This window comes from Strigops habroptila, chromosome 4 (assembly GCF_004027225.2).
Source record: "Strigops habroptila isolate Jane chromosome 4, bStrHab1.2.pri, whole genome shotgun sequence".
Lineage (NCBI taxonomy): Eukaryota > Metazoa > Chordata > Aves > Psittaciformes > Psittacidae > Strigops > Strigops habroptila.
This window is the reverse complement of record NC_046358.1, coordinates 44,531,535-44,552,014: the sequence shown is the minus strand read 5'-3', so window position 1 is coordinate 44,552,014 and position 20,480 is coordinate 44,531,535. Positions and strand designations below refer to the sequence as shown.

The following is a 20,480-nucleotide window of genomic DNA, read 5'->3' as shown; positions in this document are numbered from 1 at the left end:
GATTATTTTTTATTCTCATCCATTTACTTGTTACGTCTGTTTCCAAGCTATTAAATTACATTACATAGCTCAGTGTTTTCCAGTAATGGAAGTGATGATACAACCCTACAGAGAAGAGTCTTTCCATTCTGGAACAGGAGTGTACAGTGATCCATGACAGTAAACCAACAGGTTCAAGAAACAGCGATACAAAATACTATTAATTGCTATATGACAAGGACTATTTGGGGTATTTTTATGCACCCTCTTTAGAAACTGGCCACTAGGTCTGTGGTCCACAGACTATAACCTGTGGATCAGTTTTGGATTTAATTTAGAAACCCCAACAACTGAGTTTGACTTGTCAAAAACAAACAAAAAACCCAAAAACACACACAGGAAAAAAAAAAAAGGGAGGAAAGAAAAAAAGTTCCCCTTACCCATCCTTTTTTTCTTCTTGTTCAAAACCAGAAGATTGTGCATTATCCATTATCTTAAGGTGGATCTCTCCCAGATCTAACACTAGTGTTTTAATTTTTATGAAACCATATTTAATGCAGTCATGTTCTCATGTGGTCTTCACATGGTCCTATAAACTATAATACTCCCTGTTAACCTCTCACATTGTTAGTCAATTCCTTTGTCTGTATCCCTTCTCTGGTAAGAGCTGCATTTTCAAATCATCAGCGTTAAAAGCTCAAGTTAATAGTCCATGTAATGCTTACACCCAGCAATAATAGAATTCTTCAAGTTAGAAATGGATCAGATGAACAGCAAGAATTACTTCATCGGTTGTCACCAGTAAGAAAACATTTGTGAAAGCTAGAAGCAAATACAATTCGATTTACAATAATCCATCCTAGGCCTTGACCACTGAGCTTTCAAATTACAGCCTCACAGAATTCTAAGTGTTCATTTTTCTTCACGGACTGTTTAGTTTCCCTTCCTTTTCTGGTATGTATCTTATTCTTTCACTTGCTCAAAGCTTAGAATTCTATTTAGAGATACACATTTTTGTGGTGGAGTTGAGTAGAACTCAAACAAACATGATTTATATGAAGGAATCTTGACCTCCATAGCATGATGTCAAGGACAAATAGTGCTGTAAATACAAGGCAAGCTGGTAAGGGGCACATTTTTATTTAAAACATTATACCAACTCTTAAAAAAGGTTCTTATGATGAAAGATGCTGGAGCTTGAGGTTAATACAATGTTCGTTTGACCAGTCTTAAAATCATAAAATGATTTGATTAACATTTTGCTTAACCTGTAAGCAGAATACTATGGCAAAATGATTACCTGTATTTACATCTTTTTGTTCTGTTCTTAAGCTGCAACATCTAACTTCATACACACTGTTCTGAGTAATCCCAACACAGAATTGAAAAACATGTCAGTTGTTTCATTTCAAGATAGTTTTAATCAGGTCATTACAGGAAAAAACATTTAAACAATTTTTATGGTGTTATCTGCTATGTCAACTTACAAGGTATGATGTAACAAACCAGTTACAAATGTAAATGCATATTTACATTATATACTCAAAGTAACAAGCTATATTCATATTCATAAAGGAAACACCTATGGGATGAGTTAACTAAATTATACATCATTTAGTAGAAAGAAATAGCAGTTGAGGTTTAATGGAAACAATGTACACATGAGGCACTTTGAGGTCATTAGGGTGGAAAGCAAATGGCACCAAGCGAAAGAAGGAAAACTATGTACAGCTATACTGCAGCTTTAAACATGAAGGCTTCCTCTTCACCAAATGCTTTTGATTTCTTTAAAGAAACACGACTTTTACAATTAAGAGAGAGAAGCTTTCAGGGAAAAAACCAAACCCAAACCTAAACCATCCCCCAAACCTCTCCTTGTGTTTATAGGTGCACTGAAGAAAAGTTTCGTCCATGCAGCTACTGGACTAACAGTACCATAAGATATCTTTTTAAAGTTGTTTTTTTTGCCAGCCACCACCCTTGATCTTCATTTTATTAATACAAATGTATCCCTGTATTGGCTGCATACTGTGCCCTAAGCTCCGAAAAGATTTAAAATCTAATTTAAACCTGTGCATTTTTTTACAGGGGAATTCAACATTATCTTCCAGGTACACATGAACAGGTCATCCTGCAGAGAACACATCTGAAATGGGAATGTTGTATTCCAACATGCAAGAAAAACACATTCTTCAAAATACCGTTTTTTTCTCTAGAGGAAACTGCATCAGTTAAGCCTGCGTGGAACATCCTTTACATAAGCTCTGGAAATGAGTTTTATGCCATCATTTGCTGCTGTTTAGTAAAGCGTTACCACAGTAGTTTTAGATTATTATCAGAATATTGCTGTAATCTTGCCCACAGCTGTAGGTATGCCCTTTACAACTACTGAATCGCATGTGCAGGCGCACAGACCAACCTGTGCGTACTCAAAACTTCATTCCTATCACAAACCAAAAGGCCAGATTCCCTCTGCATGAACATCAAAACTCCATCACTTTGCTGTGGGAAAGAATTAAGAGGAGGGGAAAATAATAAAATAAAAAATAATATCTTATAAACCCAGTGACAGAATCAAAAGAATTTCATTCCCAATTTTGATGCTCTTGTGTAATAGGCGGTCGTAACTATTTTAAATCTAACAAAACATGGTTAAAGTATTTTTACTTTCAATCAATATTAATAATGAAACTTAAGAAGCATAATAAGATAAAGAATAACAAAGTCCAAATTACTATTTTATAAATTTATAACTCAAGCTTTATATATTTTTGTAGCTTAAGTGGTGCACTGACAGCCAGTTAAATTACGATGTAGTCAAGTATTGGGCCTGAATGCAGCTGAATATTTTTCCCCAGTAGATGGTGCAGGAGTGCTGCTAGCATTTAATTTCTTCCCCCCGCTTTCAAGGGGAAATACTCAATTTTCACGGTAACCAGGGCTTTCAACACACCAGGGACTTAATATTCAATGACGGTTTCCCAAGGCTTGGGTCTCACTTCCAAGAAGCACAAAGCTCTCCTACTACATGCCTGGCAAACTACAGTTCTGACCTTAAGGGCAAGGGGAGGAGCAAGGACCGGGGAAGAAATTTCTCCCTTCCCAAATGCTTAAGGAAGTATTTCAGAAGAGACAGAACAAATGTTACGTGCTGTCCTAAACAAAAGATGCGCAGATGTAAAATCCCATTCTGGAATAGGTTTGCGTACTCATCTCCTAACTGAAACAGGGGGTGAGACCCCTAACACCAAAAGAAAAGGCAGGCATGCATCCTACGAAACCCAGCCCTTATGTAGTAAGCATATATCTTTGCAGTTCTTTTAGTTGCTCTCACACTGGGCATGCAGGCTAGCACTTCCAGCACAAGAAAAAGTGAACACGTCAAGTTTAGTAACCATTACCCTTTTTAGATGGATCAGATCTTCAAAGAGGAAAGCAAAAGAAGAAACCATTTTAGCAGCAATGTGGTTAAACGCAAGGTGAAAATATTAATGCACACATTCAATAAAAATATTAAAGCATATATGTTTCATATAAAATACAGTACAGGACCAGGAGTTTCACTATGTTGTATAGTGCTCAGAGGAAACTGTTAAACTCATTTCTTTCTTGAAGTATATATACAATAGGATTCTATAGCATTTTCCTATACAGCCAGCAAGTTCTTTTCTTAGGTCGTTCATATGTTTCTTCACCTTGAATAAGGAACCTAGCACGTACAAATATTAAATTCCTCTCATTCACTAGAAAAACATCACTTTTTATCAAAGTTCTTTTAAAAGTTAACAGTCTATTCTAGGCAACCAAGTTTAGCTGAAAATGTGTGAAGAATGAAAATCAACCAGAGTAGCAGCTTTCAAATATATAAACAGTAAAAACCAAGACCGCTGCTACCATGTTGTATTCTTGGACTTAATTCATCCAATCAACTCTTAATACAAAACTAGAAGCTCTTCCGTAACTTCTACAGTTATCAATATATTTGTCTTCTTTTCAATGTGAAATAATACTTTGAGATGATCTATGTACACAAGGTGGTCAATCCAAGCTGTAATATAAATATAAATGTTTTCTTTTAAAAAGTATTTTTACAGACAATGTTATATACATTTGCTTATTTTACTCCTGGGCTACAAAGGAAAATTAAGGGCACTGATACATGCAGAAAGAAAAATTACATAAAATATACTGAAGAAATGCATAGGAAGTGAGAAAAAGTCATCTTTTAAAATCAATTCCTTTTTTTGTTTGTTTAATAACAAGGGTACACTGAGGACAGTCAGTCCTACTCCAGCCAGGATATCAAATAGGCACCTTCGCTAATGAATTATGACTGGTTGTAGTGTTTTACGTATCTATAATGAGAAGTAAATGTTTCTTACTTCATGACAGAGCAAAACACATAATGTTTTAACAAATTCCCTATGGGTTAATCAGTTAATTCTTATCTGAAAGTTAAACACTTAGTAAGTACAAAGCCATAACAAGTATCTTACACGATATACCACTGCACAGACGCATACATTCGCTCGCTCTCTCCCCACTTCCCCATCCTCCCTCTGAATTTCCTAAATTAAGAAGTTCACTCCAGTTTTGCCTGGGCTGTTAATTTATTTCTCAAGCTAAGTCTTTTGTTGTTGTTTTTGAACAAAACACACAGTACTTTTTTTCTTGCCCATTCAAATAAGAGAAAGTTGAAGTTCAAAATAATGAAAACAATTTCACTTTTGTTATTAATCTTTTGTTTTAATCATAGTACTTGATAAACAGCTGAACAGGATCCTAGTTTAACAGAAGGATAAACAAGAACACCGATGACAATTTGTTACAACTGCCTTAACGTACCTTTTGCTTAATGAACATCTGAATATGCAATAAAGTATTTTTGGAGGACACCCCAAAAGAAAACAACTTGCTGGTTGAGCAACAGAAACAACTTCCTTTTTGCTATTATGTTGAAATCAAAGTCATTTATATATAAAAATAAATGTTATGTTCTAACATTTTAGACAATTACATCTGTGCTTAACAAAAAAATATTGGTCACTCAAGACTAGAATAATTAATATTTTAAAGGTTTTTAGATTATCAGAATGTATGGATACAACTCAACACAAACTGTAGCTGAAGGGAACCAGGACTGAAAATATCAATTTGTCCATCTGGAATAAAAATGTGACTAAATTAACTAATTAAATATTTAAAATACTACCATGGAATGTGACAGTAGATATGGTCCATACCTACTATATCAGAGGGAAGGAAAGTTTAACATGTAATAATTCGTACCTTACACATTTAGTTAAATATAAACATTTGTTATTTATACATAAAGTTGCTTCCAAAAAACTATTAATAAGTGATTTAGTTGCACTTAAAATCAGTTTCATTTCTCATTTGCCGAGTATTAACTTTTCTTAATCTTAAATCAACTGTCACTAGTGCACTTTTAGTTAAAATTTCCCCTCAGGTAAGTTTTAATCCTTTTAAAAGAGCCCCCTCACCTAAACCATGAATGTACAAAGTGGCAAAAGTTAATCCCTTTTAGTATAATCATAGTTTATGTACTCGTTTTATAGCCAATAATAAGAATAGGCTTTCCTTTGCAAAATCTCCTTCACAACTTGCAACAAACGCCACGCACTCAAAGGAAATAGTTAGGCGTGGCTAGCACTTGTAAAATGCCAAGGTCTGACAAGTCTTGTTGCTTCCTCCACATCAAGCATCTCTTACATGAAAGAAGATTCCCTTCAGCTTGCCAAAAAGCTTCCACAAATCCAAGTTAGATGCTTCCTGGAAACAAAGATTTTTCAGCTCTGTTTGGCACAAGACTGATTCATCCCGCAGCTTTATGCTTTCCTCCACAGCACCCACACACCTCACCGCAGTGATGGCATGCTCTCAAGGGGAGGTAGCAGCACATACATGGAGCAATGAACGAGAGTGCCACCAGTGCTAACCAGCGTAAGCAGAACTTGTCATCACTAGTGTCACATGAGCAAGGATCAGAAAAATCTCCTTCAGAGTCTGACATGCAGTGATAGAGCATGCTCTCTGCGCAAAGCATGCAACTAACTTGGTAGATACATCTTTTAATAGGATCTGGCGCATCTTGACATTTTCCTCTGCCATTATCTTCATGATTAAACCTTTCCTGGCAGTATATACAGCGGGAACGCTCACCATCCTCTTTTCTTCTTTTTGAGTTTTTAAATTTTGATGAGGAAGGCTGAGTTTTAAATACCACAGAACTCTTTGAGTCTTTCAGGGAATTCAACTTAGTTCCATCCCCACATGGGTATAAATAGTCAGATTTTTTACTGTCTGATTTAGAAAATGGTATATTTGAGTCTGCGTCATCCCTCTCCAGGTCGTTCTTCCACATGTCAGGATGCCTGTAGTCTGCATAACGACGTATCAAAATGTCACGAGGGTTTATCCTAACAATTTCATCTTCATCCTGAAAACTAACATGTCTGATTGACTTCAGTGGCACCTGAAATGGCAAAGCAAGATAAGTTCACTATAGTGAATCCCAAATTTATGTCCACCTACAATGTAAAACTTAGATTAGAAAATGAAAAACCAGGACTTTTTTCCTTGCTGCTTGAAGATGAAAATTTCAGCCTATTTTCTTACTAGCACAATTTATAGACTTCCCCACAATAATCAGACTTTTGCATGATATTAGGACCATTAGCTTTAGTATTCTTTCCTGACTTTTTAGTATCTCGTAAAAGCTTTGGATATTTTGGTATCCACATAAAACTTGATACTGTTCTTTGAATTATGCTCAAAATTCAGGTTTTAACATCTTACAGTGGCAATTAATTCCACAGATCAATTACACCTCACATGAATGTGCTGACTTCACATCAGTGATTATCCAGTGCTTTAGGATTTCACATTCCCTGATACATTCACTGAGTTACTTGTGTTATTTAGGAAAAGCTTTCCTTTATTCCTGCTCTAAGTTTTCAAACTCCCTCCACTTTTGCAACAGGAATATTGAATACCGGTTACTTATTTTCAAAGCTGTATTCCAGGTAAGGATTTTGCCATACGATGAATAATATTCAGTGGCATGATCAATCAAAACTAGTGGCTTCAAAATGCACCTCCCCTTAGCTAATATACAGTACTTAAATTGATTAGTTTAGGTCACTGGCATGCAAACACCTAAGTACTTTTAAAATTCTAAACTTATAAACTGACCATAATTCCTTTTATCTCAAAAGGAGAGTAAAAAGGAATGTGCTAAACACATAGAAAACGAACAGCAGAGAGATAAGACAGAGTTCTTGTTTATTCTGCCTTATGATCAAAGGGCGTGAAAAAATTGTTGAAGGTGGCAAATCTGAATCATTCAAATTGAAATGCTGCAGACCTTAGATATCAAGACAGTGAACTGCCACTAACTGTTACTGAAATCACATTACAAGTGACTTCCAAGAAAAGGTACAAATAATGACAGGATAAACATTTAGCACGTGCATGGAAGGAGCTCGCAAAAATAGCAGATAGTGAGTAAAAAAAAATCAGGAGTCTCAGTATGCCCCAGTATTCCTGCCTCATAGACAGGCAGGTATTTTCCTACACTGTGGGGCTATTATGATCAGATCCAGAATATAAGCAAGCCTCAAGTCATATTTCACCTTTTTCTCCTGTCAAATGCACAGCCAACCATCTCACAGTAAAGACTGAAAAACACCCACTCCTTAACCCACTAGCCTTACAAAGTCTTCCAGAATCATGAATTATTTGGGAATGCATCTTTGGCATCAGTATTGTTGCTTTGAGAGTATTTACCTTATTAGTATTGATTAATGAGAATTAATATTTCACCATTCCATTGTCTAGGACAACAGTAGAAATGCATGTTCCTAACCTGTGGTGTGTAGCAACAAACTACTGCAGATGATATTTTAAGTTAACACTCTTCTGTTTCACTTTGCACATGTCTATGCTTCTATTACACTGAAGTCTTCATGCCCCTGGTTTTGGGGTAGGAGGCAGAAAGAGGGAAGGCAGCTGGGAAAGAGGAAGGAATAGCTTCTTAAAATATGCCAGCTTCTGATTATGTAAGAATACCTGTAGCCTGCTCTAACCATCACTTCCCTGCTTAATAATCCTTGTGTGGTAAGTACAGAACTGTAATTAGAGCTGCTTTGCCCTGGGAGTTTCAACTGGAGTATGCTAACATGAATAATACTTTTTTTCTTGGCTTCAAGCCATGTAGCTGGACTTCCACAGCGTCTCAAGAACACAGGATGAAGAAAGGTTATATCCTATTCAGCTAACATCAGTGCTCTTCCATACTTCCACAGGCTCCCATGGAAGCAGTTAGGCCTCCCCTTTGCTTATAAAAGTAGAGTGCTTCTCACTTCTGTTTTCAAACAAGAGAAAGAGCCTATCGTTTTAGCCTCAATAACTAGCTGTGGCTAACTGGCTTTTTTGAACAGTTAACAGCATAAATTTAAGGGAAAAAGCATCGAAAATGGCATTACAATTCTGTATGTTCCAGGCATAAAGGATCCTACCCAACTGTCCACACAGAATATTAGACATGCATTTAAGACATTAAAACCCATTGTTTAAAAGAAAAAAAAAAACCAAAACCTCAAACCGAAAAACCCCACCCTCAACCTCCCATTCCCCCGACAGCTAGTAGCCATTAAAGATCGCTACAAATAGCAACTGTAAAACCTGACCTCTCCCCAGTCTTTGAAGGCTTTTTATTTGTTTGAGCAGAACACGCCACATACATAGAACTCATTTCTTTTTCTCAAGCCCCCAGCCAAACACCTACTAAAATGCTTCAGGTCTGACATGTTACAAACGAGGCAGCATTACGTTCTTCATGCAACTGATATTAAGAAATCATTTTTTAAGAAAGTAAGTGGGAAATGCTGGAAAACAAGTGAGCAGGAGAAATGGTGGAAAAGCTTTATAAATAAAGTGCTTACACACTGGGTGTTTAATGGGACCTATATGAAAGCATGAGATACATGAAACCTTCAGAACAGTACACAATCCAGATTCAGTTAGGTACAAATACCAGCAAAATTCAACAAGAATAATGCACATTGTCCTCTAGGCATTCAAAACTGTAACTCAGTACAAGTGCCATCTCTGTGTAACAGCTGAAGCAGGAAGGGAGGAAGAATATGACAGCAAACTGAAATTCCATAGAGAATCTCATTATGAACATGATTAGCCAACTGGAAATTAGGCAGAAAATTTTTGTTGGCATGACTGAACTCACTGGCATTACACCTTACTTGAACAGGTGCACCTTTAAACCAGACACAGATACTTGCTTGGTACTGTAGCCTTCACTGCCTCCCCTCAAACAGATATACCTGAATTTGCTCAGCTTGCAACTCCACAACATGAGGACACCAGCAACTAAATATATCATTGCAAAGTACTACGTATAAGTTAAAGGCACATCAATGTATCAGAAGCTGAAGAGCAGAGGGACTTGGGTATTTCTTAGTAACAGTCAAAATATTATGGGTAAAGATCTGAACTGTCATTAATGACTTCTTCAGTCCAGGTTTTTCGACTTACTAGCACAGTAAGCGTTCAAAATTACTTACAGAAATTGAAACAAACCAGGTATTTGCCTCAAGATCTGCAGTGCCACATGATCACATGCATGGCATTCAGCAGAGACAGTGCAGTGTGTGCATATACTGAATGTGAGATTTTGCTGGCTTGCCTATGTTTTAAATGTGTGCACCACAGGACCACGCAGATAGCATAGGGTGTCAGATGCAGGTGGTGCTACAGTATGAGAAAAATAAAGAACATCTACTTAAATTTCCATGCCATCTCCCATAACTTCAGTCTACAAGAAATGAACTGTCATTTCAAAGAAATTCCTATTTAATTTTTGTTAGACAGACACTACCCAGTATACCATAGCTTAAATTATCATTTTCTCAGTATCAGTTCTATATGGGCTCTTAAAACATACAAGTATTTTAAGACCACTGCACTTTCATTTACAATGAAGACTAACAGCACATACATCAGTGGTTACTGTAGCTGTTAAGTGTTAGCTGCAATAACCTGATCACCCATCTATTCTACTCTACAATCTCTGAAGGTAAAGGGGAAGAGGAAAAATATGTATCTCTTGATGCACAGAACAAAAATACGAGGTGACTCATACAAAGAGATAATTGGAGCAAATCAATGATTAAAAATCAGAAGTTCATAATTTCAAGTTCCTTTGTTTGTTCTTGCTTCTTTTGCCCAATAAAGCAGTTAGAAAACAGCTGATACAAGTCCTTCTTTCATACAGGCCTTTCTTTCTTTGCAAAAATGACCAAGGGTATTAAAAAGCTGTATTTCAAACAGCATCATTTTCTGAACAAGTGTTCACAACTACCTGAACTTGTGTTCTGCTTTGACTTCTGTTAAGCTTATTCTAAAAAGTTTCCCACATTTGCTTCTAGGCATAAGACCCTCAAAGTAATTATTATCCAACTCATTATTAAGTCTACTTTTACAGCCTTTAAAAACTGTCAGTTATTTGAGCCTTAGAAAAAAGTAAAATCTATGTTGTTAAAGGAAAAGTTCTAACATTGTCTAATCTTTTAAAACCATTTAAAAAATGTCTGTACATCAGCCTTCCTCATGTTAGTGGGCTGTTTTCTGTTTTAAGAATCTGTTTACCAATAACTTAATACTTTTCATGCATAACAGATACACTGTTTTCCTTTCTGTACCAAAATAGAATATTTTAGTTTAAATGGGCAGTTAGAAAGTATAAAACATGTTTCAATAAAAATATTTAGCAAAAGCGCCCCACTGTGTAATGCATCCAAGATATCTTTTAAAGATACCTTTCAATATTTCTAATAAAAAAAAAAAATTGTATACATGCAACCGAGATTGAGCTCATGCCCAACCAACATTTTCTGAACAAATATCAATAGCTTTTCAAGGCTGCAGATACTGAAGTCTGTAATACAGAAATCTGACTTCAAAGAAAGTGAAAGATTTATTAATGCTGTCTGCTGCACTACAAGCATACGTAAGTACCTTCGCAAAGCCTTACCTCTGCCATAACAACACTAGTATTTCAGCTGCAAAGCTTATATTGATCATTTCAAGAAGTTGAGAGCATAATACTACATACAGGGACTTAGAATGAAAGTGCAGAAACTACACACTCTGGTGTTACTGCAACAGGCAAAGTAAGAACTGCTTCTTTTATCAGTAGCCTTACCTGGTTAGGTTGGCTAGGAAAACAGGCTCTCCTGGTGTTGAAATCCTCAAATGCCGAAGGCCTTAAATTTGCACTGTTGTAAGGTTCGTTGGTTACTACAGTTTTGTGTTGGAAAAGGTGATCTTTCATTAATGAACCTGATGTATTTTCTTGAGTAGTCTAGAATACATAAAAACACCCTTGAAATGATTTTGCATTTACACAAAAAACCACACAAAACCCACAAAGTTCATACATGAATGCATTAATACGCTACGTAACGTGCTAGAGGCATCTATAAACACAAATATTTTTAAAGACACATTTTTAAAGTACTTATAAGCATGCAAGTATTTTCTTTACTATGAGTCAGCCTTGGAAAATAGGAGTTCCTTCTCTGCAGAGCATACACAACTCAGGCATTAACGATCCATGCCTTTAACTCAGTTAGCAAATCAGACTGAAGAACTTCTTTAAGGAAGGAGAGATTAGCCCAGTCTCTGTGATTATGTTTTCTCTAACTACCCATGAGTCTGTCAGTATTTACATATATACAACTGGAGGAAAAAATTTGAGGCTAACAAGGCAAAAGCTAGTCAGACCTTTTAATAAATTAAAACTAAGATCAGTTGAAAAGGAAGAAAGTCAGTTTCAACATAAAGTGGCTCAATTCAAGTATCTAATTACAGCAAGTGTGTATTAAACAACTAATGACTGTCTTTTTGAAATTAAGGTTCTACCAGGCAATTTGATACAAAAATAAGACCATGTGGCAACATATAATGAGGTATCTGCAGGATGTGTTCCACTGAGAATAAGGAAGAGGAAGTATGTTTCAGTGGAATATTGGTTTGTGACATGATCCAATTTCTGAAAAGAATAGAAAAAACAAACAGTTCGCATTCTTTAAGCTTAACTGACCGGGAAACACTTAGGATATAGCAGGATATTGACACAAATCCCACTGAGCTGCCAAAAAATGTACTGTTCAATGTTTTGTTTGCATTGAGAGAGGCTGTAAAGTTAACTGGCTGCTATCATCTGACAGCACTGAGAAAATTCTGGCATCATACAACTTCCAGCAACGAGAATGTTATGTTTCAGCTTTATTGTAAGGATTTGTATATATTAAGGAAACATTAAGGGAAAACAAAAATCTTTCAGAAAACTACTGAGGCAGAGGCACACCTGAAGGTTTAGCAGGTTAAGTACTAACACTGAATCATTAGTTTTCATTTATCAAAATACTTAAGGAACTTACTCTGGTATTACATGAGCACCTCACATACCTAAAAGCCTAATGTATCAAGTTCTAGACATCTAGACAAGTGCAAGTAGCTGTTCTGTAGCTGATCTTTGAGAAAGAAAATCATCACATCACTAAGAATTTCTATATTGTTCAGAAGCACTCTGAGTGGAAAAACATTAGAATTAGTAATTAATAATCAGCTTTAATTAATACTAGAGAGCATACACCCCATGAAAGACAAGGGCTCAGTCAGGTTAAAGTTTCACTGAAAAATTTTGAAGACAGGCAAAACTCAAAGAAGCAGCACTTTTTGTAGATCCTTGAGCATGATACCATCACTAAGCAATCAGCCCTGTTGTTGTCAAGATTAAATTTTCTGGTCAAACATTGTTGGGAAAGGAGTACAAAAGAAACATTGAAATGACTGGCAAGAGTTAGATTTCATGGATGTATACGTATTTTAAGATCAAAAAACCATCAAATATTAGTGCAGTATCAAATATCTTCCTAGCAGGAGGTACTCCTGCAGGTACCTTGCCCAATGACATAAAAAGCTTCCAAAACACTGGTTCAAACCACAGGAGAACTGCATTCAGAATGAAGAAGAAATGCCTACAACTATTTTTGGTTTGAGCAATGTTATAAATGCTTACAACAAGCAGAAACTATTTAAACCAGGAACACAAAAGCTAGAAGCCATTTTTCAGAAACCACAGTGATAAGCACTACCTAACCTCCTTACCTCCCCCCAACTATTATCAATTTGAGTGGTCTAGGGAGAAGGATGAGAGCTGCAAAAACTACTCCTCCTTCCTTCCCAGGGAAAAAAACCACATACTCTCCACAAGCCAGTTTTATTTCTGGGTGAGATTTGCAACAGCCTGCATTATTTCCTGTTCCTGCAAGTGATTCACACCTTTTTTTCTTCTGAAATAAACTACCTACACTATAGAGCAAAAAGGACACACGCACACACTCCCCTTGGCAGTTCAGAAGGGCTCCATCTATTCAAGGATACAGGCATGGATAATCTATTACAGTGCTAACTAGCAGTGCCAGACACTGATGTATGAAATACAGACCTTAATCCTAAAGCAAGCCTTTGTGCCCTATACGCAGCAATCATAAAGGAATGCTTTTATAAAATTCCAACACAGACACCACAGTTCAAGCTAATCGACTTCAAGGACAAATTTGGGGGTGGCAGGAGACAGAGAAAGGCATCTGACCTTTGTAAGGCAAGAACTCATGAGACAGTTGTTCGGAAAGCACAACACTCAGCCTACCAACCTGGACACTACAGGTAAGCGAACACAGCCTAACTTCTGGTATTTATGAAAAATCAAAAGCGATCAGGTCAGTTATGATCTTATTCAGCCTATAAATACTCTGCAGAATCTCAGAAATGCCAGATCAATATCCTGAACTCTGTATTTTTAATTAAACTGGTAGTTTAGATATAGCCAAACCACGTTTATTAGTATCAAAAAGGCTTTCTATGGATGACGCTTCCTGCTCCAATGAGATATTTTATGACAAAGTCATAAACACCTGAAAACCCACATTTATAATGGAAACACTGACAACCTGAAGGAAGAGGCCCTTGAAATAAAAATGCTATTGTACTAGAAATGCATCAAAGTAAAAAGCAAACATGTAAAGTTTTCCACAAGAACTAAGCTTGGTATATTAAGTATACAGAATATTACACACAAACAGAGATGCACACATTCCCCTTTTCTACTGTCCAAAGCAATTACATCGCCCACATTCGATATCCTTTAACCACAGCCTGCAAAGTACAGTACTGGCATAGGTTATTCAGTATCATCTGTAAAGTAACCTACGCCAGTTTTTAATGCACAACGGAAATCTGGTTTGCTCCCAGCTGCTGGTATAATAATTACTGTCCTATGGTTGCTAAGAGATACTCTGAATTTTTTTCCAAGACTACTAAAACATTTCTGTGCGCGCAGGCAAAAGGATGCTGGGTAAAGCAATAAAATGACTCCAGCTGTAGCTCTCCAGCAGAATTCAAAGCCAGATGACAGCTGTAGAGAAAATGAAAACCAGACTGAGCTTCTCTTCTTCTTCAAATTTTCTCTTCTTACTTCTCCCAGTTTGCCAAAGTCTGGGAGAGAATTCAACATTGTTCTGCAAACATTGTTAAAAATGTTCTGCTCTAAGTAAGTTTAATGATTACACAGAAGGATGGATAAGAGACCACATTTCCATTGCATCCCAGTTCTTGTATTTACTTCCTGTGAGGCCTGAAAATCTGCTGTTTGATGCTAACCAACAAAAGAAGCATTTAAACGTGGTTTTTTTTTTTTTGTGAATAAATGATAAAGATTTCAAAAACATTTGAATAACTTCTTTCTGCTTTAGCCATTTCTAAGACTGATGGAGCAACTATTTTCATATTTGGCAAAGAAACTATTATAATCAGGTATATAGTTCTGACATGGACTGAAATATTACTTAGATTACTCTGAATCTTTTGTACAGTTTCAAGTGAAAAAATAAGGAATTGAGATGCGTTTTTCTTTCAAGTCTGTTCTACCTAAATATATAAAGCATACTAGGGGTTTTTAGGGATTCCAATGAAGGAACTAGTAAACTAAAGTGTAACTTTGAGGAAGTTGGAGAGAGATGGAGGTGTAAACAGGCTGTTAGGGATACTGGTGAGGGGAGCGGGGGGAAAAAACCTCTTATTTTTGAATACTGCTATTTGGGCTTAATAAGCCCAAATAATTTTGGCACAATGTATTAGATTTATTTTAAATTGGTAATATAAACTAGTATTACTTTCAGTTCTAGGAACTACACCTAGGCAATTTATTCAGTGCACTAAATATTGCCAATCTTTAGTTGTTTATCATGTATTTTCTTCTCCATAAAAGCAATACAGTATTAAGAGTAAACGATCTCATATTTTCTTCCAAGTCATAGCATCAAGTCATTATTGTAAAATGAAACTTCTGCAAACCTTTTGTTACAGACAAAATAAACTGAATGGTCACTAAATAGTGCATTTACAAAGAGGTCACTAAATAGAGTATTTACAAAGAGGCATGTGAACCATTTATGTCCTCCCTGCATGCACCAAAACCACTTAAGACATATGTATAAGTTCCAGGCCTTTCCGCCTTCATACTGACAAAAAGCCCAATGCACCAATTTCTGAAAGAACAAGCCAAACTTCTTTTTCTGCTTTTACCTTACCAGTCTAAAGTTTTCTTCTGCCAGTAGTAAAAAACTCAAGAGCATAAGCACTTCATTTCTTATTACTTCAAAACTGTTAAAATGTATTGCTAGCCTATAAATAACACCAGTATGGCTGAATCAACAAAACCTTAAAGAAATTGACTCAACTGCTCCATTTTTCAGTTCTCAAAAGCAAGACTTACGCATTTCAGTATCCAAAACCCACATAAAAATTCTTCTAGATGTGCAAGCTCTAGATTTCATTAAATTAGATATACTTCTAAGGAAAAAAAAAAAAGTTAGATATTTACTTCCCCCCCCCGTTAAGCTAGATGGGGTTTAGAGCAAGAAGTTTATATTTGGTAGAGGAGAAGAATCTGAGCCAATCCTTGAACAAACAAGCAAACTGACTTAAACAAGCTGCCTGTCTGCTGCATTCAAAACGCCTGGTTTTACATCAAAAAATCCAAACCTCCTACAAAAACAAATTCCCAGTGTGTATTTCCATATAAGTATATATACATTCCCAGGATCCATTTACAAACATTACAGGAAGTCAGATAACTCTGCATTAGGTCATTTGTGTATTTCTATTTGAAATTAATCTAGTAAGACTAAGGCTTATTTAATGATTTAAACAATTTGCATATACTATGTTCATTAAACAACTAATAGCAATTATAACAATTTAAGCAACCTTTACAAGCAAGTCTGAACACCCTTAAGTGATGGCATTTTTTTTAATGTTAAATTTTTATATTATTTGCGAACAGAAGAGCATCTAAAGAAGCTATATCTTCTTCACATTATACATTTGATCTTCAGTAAGAATGCTTTCTCTGTGAGATTTTATTTAAAGCATGTTAAAAAAAAAAAAAAAAAAAAAAAAGTAAATCTAGTGACCCAAGATACAAGATAGGGAGCAAAATGCTAGCCTAGAAAGCACAAGAGCTCAGTTTTTGGATTTGCATTTAAGAGTTGCACATACAAGTTTGGGATAACCCCTATTTCTGCCTGCTACCTCCACAAAATGCGATAATACTTATTACAAGTAAGCATTGAGGTTTTACAGCAGTGCCACTGACTAGATCAGAAGGCTGTGTGTTTTGATCTCATTTGTATCATTTTATCTGCTTTCTATAGCACCAAATATAACCAGCCAGTAAAATAATTTATGAAGCATGTTTTGCTTTCACTAATAATCTTCATTTTTAAAAACACATTGTTAATGAAATTTATGGATCAACTACATGCTATATTCATACTTGCACATACATATTCAAATATGCACTAAATACAGCATTCCAGCTGTGTAAGATAACTAGAACAGCACAGGCAAAACACCTTGACAACAGATGATGTAACTGACAAAGACCTATTAATATTTTCAAATGTACATTGATGACATCCTGGGGACCTTACTTACTATACTAACAAAGAAAGAAATGAAACCAAAGAATACGAATACATGATAGTTACTACAGAGTATAGACAAAAATGTAAGTACATTAACAAACATGCTATAAAAAGTGTGAAATAAACCTTTTCTCTTTCTGATATTCTGCTATCTGAGAAGCAACTTTCAATTACTTAGTATTTTTAATTAAATGGAGGAGCTCCACTGCTTGATCTGTTGTACTTCATTCCTGAGAGGTTACAAATTGTAATTCTGGAAGAATGTTCTGATGAAACAACAAATATCCCGTTGACCTCAGATCCAAGCGTCAACCTGCTCTTTAACATTCTATCCACACTCTAAAATGCCCTTGCATAGATAAACCCTAAAACTTACTCAAAAATACTATTAGAGATTTGGGAAAATAGTTTACAGAACAGGAAAAAAAAAATAAATTCTTATCTCTTTTAAACTATAGTGGAGTGGGAAGAAAGAGGGACAAGTCAACATGACTCTCCAAATACATACTACATTTTCTTTAAACAAAATGGTCTTTGTAGTCCTTCAAGTTAAAAACCCCTGGGGTATCAAGTTCCACTTACAACGATTATCAATCTTGGATGGGGGAAGAAATAACATTTGGAGGACAGTGTCCACTATTTGGTATTTCCAAGATATTCTTGATAACTAGACCTGTGCCTTTCTACGCTGACACTCATAACCCTGCAATTAAGGCTTTGTTTTTGATATATGCACCTCATTTAGGTGAAACATATCTAAACCAGGGTGGGTTCAGCCTTCCCTGCATTTCTCTCCCCACTCCCCTTTCTGGTATTGTTGCAGACAGGCAATTCTAGTATCATTTATTTTACTTGTATGCAGTGATACAGTAAGAGAGATTGTCTAGCTTTTTTTTGCCTCTAGAAAACAGGTAATTCTTGCTATCCATCCACCGCATGAATCTACATTGTTGTGGTGAAGAAATGGAATGTAACAGATAATTCTACCAGCAGTTTATACCAAATAGGATTATTTGTACCTGTAAGTTATAGAGAAAGCTTTGTTTAAAAAAATACTTTTTATTTTATATATATTTAAAGTAAACCTACATAATCTGTGTATCTAAATATATCTATATTTACATCTAAATGAATACTTTTCTCCACTTTCCCAACAAGAAACTTTGTAAATATAAAGACTTACAGACATTTGCTTCAATTTTGGCATCCTTATGTAGAAATGTAACAACTAGGCAGCATAATCAAGAGGTAATTAGTCTCCTCTAATCTCATTAGGCCTGTAGAAATTGCTCAATTATTAATCCTTGCAACAAAGAGTGTTTAAAGAAGTCTTTTAAAAGCCGATTAAGAATTGCATTAACTTCGGCACACATTTCCTCCACTCTGTCAAAATCTCACTCCTATTTTATATCCAAAATATCTATTATTTATAGCAATTTTACTTTTAAAGTGCCTTAAAATACAGCACTGCAAATACAGAACAACAGGTGGTTGCACAGCCAACACTTCCACAGACAGATATATTTCTCCTACCACAAAATGGAAAGAAATCAGAAGAGTCTTCTGCATTGCCACTGCATTGCAGTATCCTTTCTAAATACTTGACTCTCAGTCTCCTACCATAATTTGATTCTTACCCATTCTTCAAAGTAGGCTGCTAATTTTCTTGCGCTTGTGTTGCAAAGGTTCTACACTGCATCTATCTACAATGATAAAGAATTTAATCTTGCATAAATGACAAAACTCTTTCCCTCAAAAAACTAATTAGGCATACTATCAGTTTTCTAAATAATCACTAAGATGCCTGAGTCAACTTGTTTCTAAACCAGTTCAATATTAAATATCTGCACTCTGAAAATTGAATGTATGTGTGAATAAAGCCAAGACTTTCCCTGAAGCTGTAAATAGGAAAAAAGAGATGATAAACACACATAGACACAAGTACATTTTTACTCAGTTATATTACAGCTATTTAATGTATATATGTATCCATAATATCTGTTTATACTGGCTTTTTAAGTACATGGATTCTTGGATATTACCAGGTAGTGCTACACGAGTGTTACAGTACTTGTATTTGTGTAAAGCATTACAAATCTGAAGCATAGTAGAAGTTTCTACATCTTATGCAGTTATGACCTATATTGGATGGTGCAAATAAGGATCAACAAAAATGTGAAATTCAGCAAATGACTGCTTTATCTTCAGTGTGTTTTTAAAAATCAGCTGAACTTCCACCCTTGTTTGGGCTAGATTCTTTTAACTGTTATCTCAGCATCTTTTCAATGCTAACTATATAATGTCAGAAGTGTCTGTCATTGTAGAGTGAGATCTAGGAAAACAAATAGGACATGCATGTAAAAGAAGAAAGCTCCTGACCCTTTTATTCTTATTTTCACAGAATAATATTTCATCTTTCCATGAATTAGAAGAGGACACCTAACCTCTTCAGAGGTTGTAAGAGCAGACATTGTAAACTTAAAAATAAAACTCAGGATGGTTAATCATCCTATTCACCGACTACTTGTCAATAGACAATATTGTAAGTCTTCTAGATAACTGTTCTGGAACTTATTTCATTAAACTGAATTTTGGCATGCCTCTTATTTTGCTTATTCTAATGAAAACAATTGTCCAATTAATTAAAAAAAATAACTGCACAATTAATTTAAAAATTTAAATGCTCACTTGAAAGCAGTCTTCTGCCACTTCAACATCATTTTGGGAGGGTGGATAACCTACAGAAAAAGTAAAAAAAAAAACAACAACAAACCAACAAACAAAAAACAACAAAACAGACAAGGTTATTTTCTCTTTATTTATAGTTTACTTCTTCCAGTTGTCCACACAATCCTTCAATATTTGGCTATGGTAATATAAATATGCTGGCTTTTTTAACCAGTAGATCACTGTATTTCAAGTTGATTTTAATAAGTACCATTCATTTATACATTCTGTATTTTATACACTGAGCACTCCTGCCCACACTCCTCTGTCTTGTTGACACCTTTCTTGTAAAAGCATTTTCAAAGTGTCATCAGAAGTCAGAAGCAAGGGAATATATTCTTGTTAACATAACATTTTGAAAATTAGAGGCAGATACATTTGGTTGGCATGAATGCACACTGTGGTGTATTTTGCTATAAATCAGCAGAAATTGGAACTGTGAGACCCTAATCAAAAAAAGGACTTGTATACATTTTCCAATTATTTCTCCTGCAGGGATATGGATGATATCAGCACAATTCAAAAGAAGTCACTCTAGTATGTCAAAAAGGATTTCCCTTCAGAAATATGTTTCTCCCTTTGCTAATATGATAACACACATTAAATACCTAAGTTTACAGTACGTCAACAGCACAGAATATTTTGTTTAAATTTCTCCTCCCTTTGAGTTACTTTTCACAA

General features: G+C 35.5%; 1 protein-coding gene across 4 annotated transcripts in view; it reads right to left on the bottom strand.

The window, feature by feature from the left end:
• Positions 1-1,380: 1,380 nt before the first annotated feature.
• SPRED1 (sprouty related EVH1 domain containing 1) overlaps positions 1,381-20,480 on the bottom strand; it is a 64,636-nt gene continuing 45,536 nt past the window's right edge. For all 4 annotated transcript variants that reach the window (XM_030481867.1, XM_030481868.1, XM_030481869.1 and 1 more), the window contains 3 exons: positions 19,761-19,810; positions 11,222-11,380; positions 1,381-6,475 (listed from right to left, as the gene is read on the bottom strand). In XM_030481867.1, the coding sequence (XP_030337727.1) occupies positions 5,816-6,475; positions 11,222-11,380; positions 19,761-19,810 (869 nt within the window). In that variant the 3' untranslated portion in view covers positions 1,381-5,815. The remainder of the gene's footprint in view (positions 6,476-11,221; positions 11,381-19,760; positions 19,811-20,480) is intronic.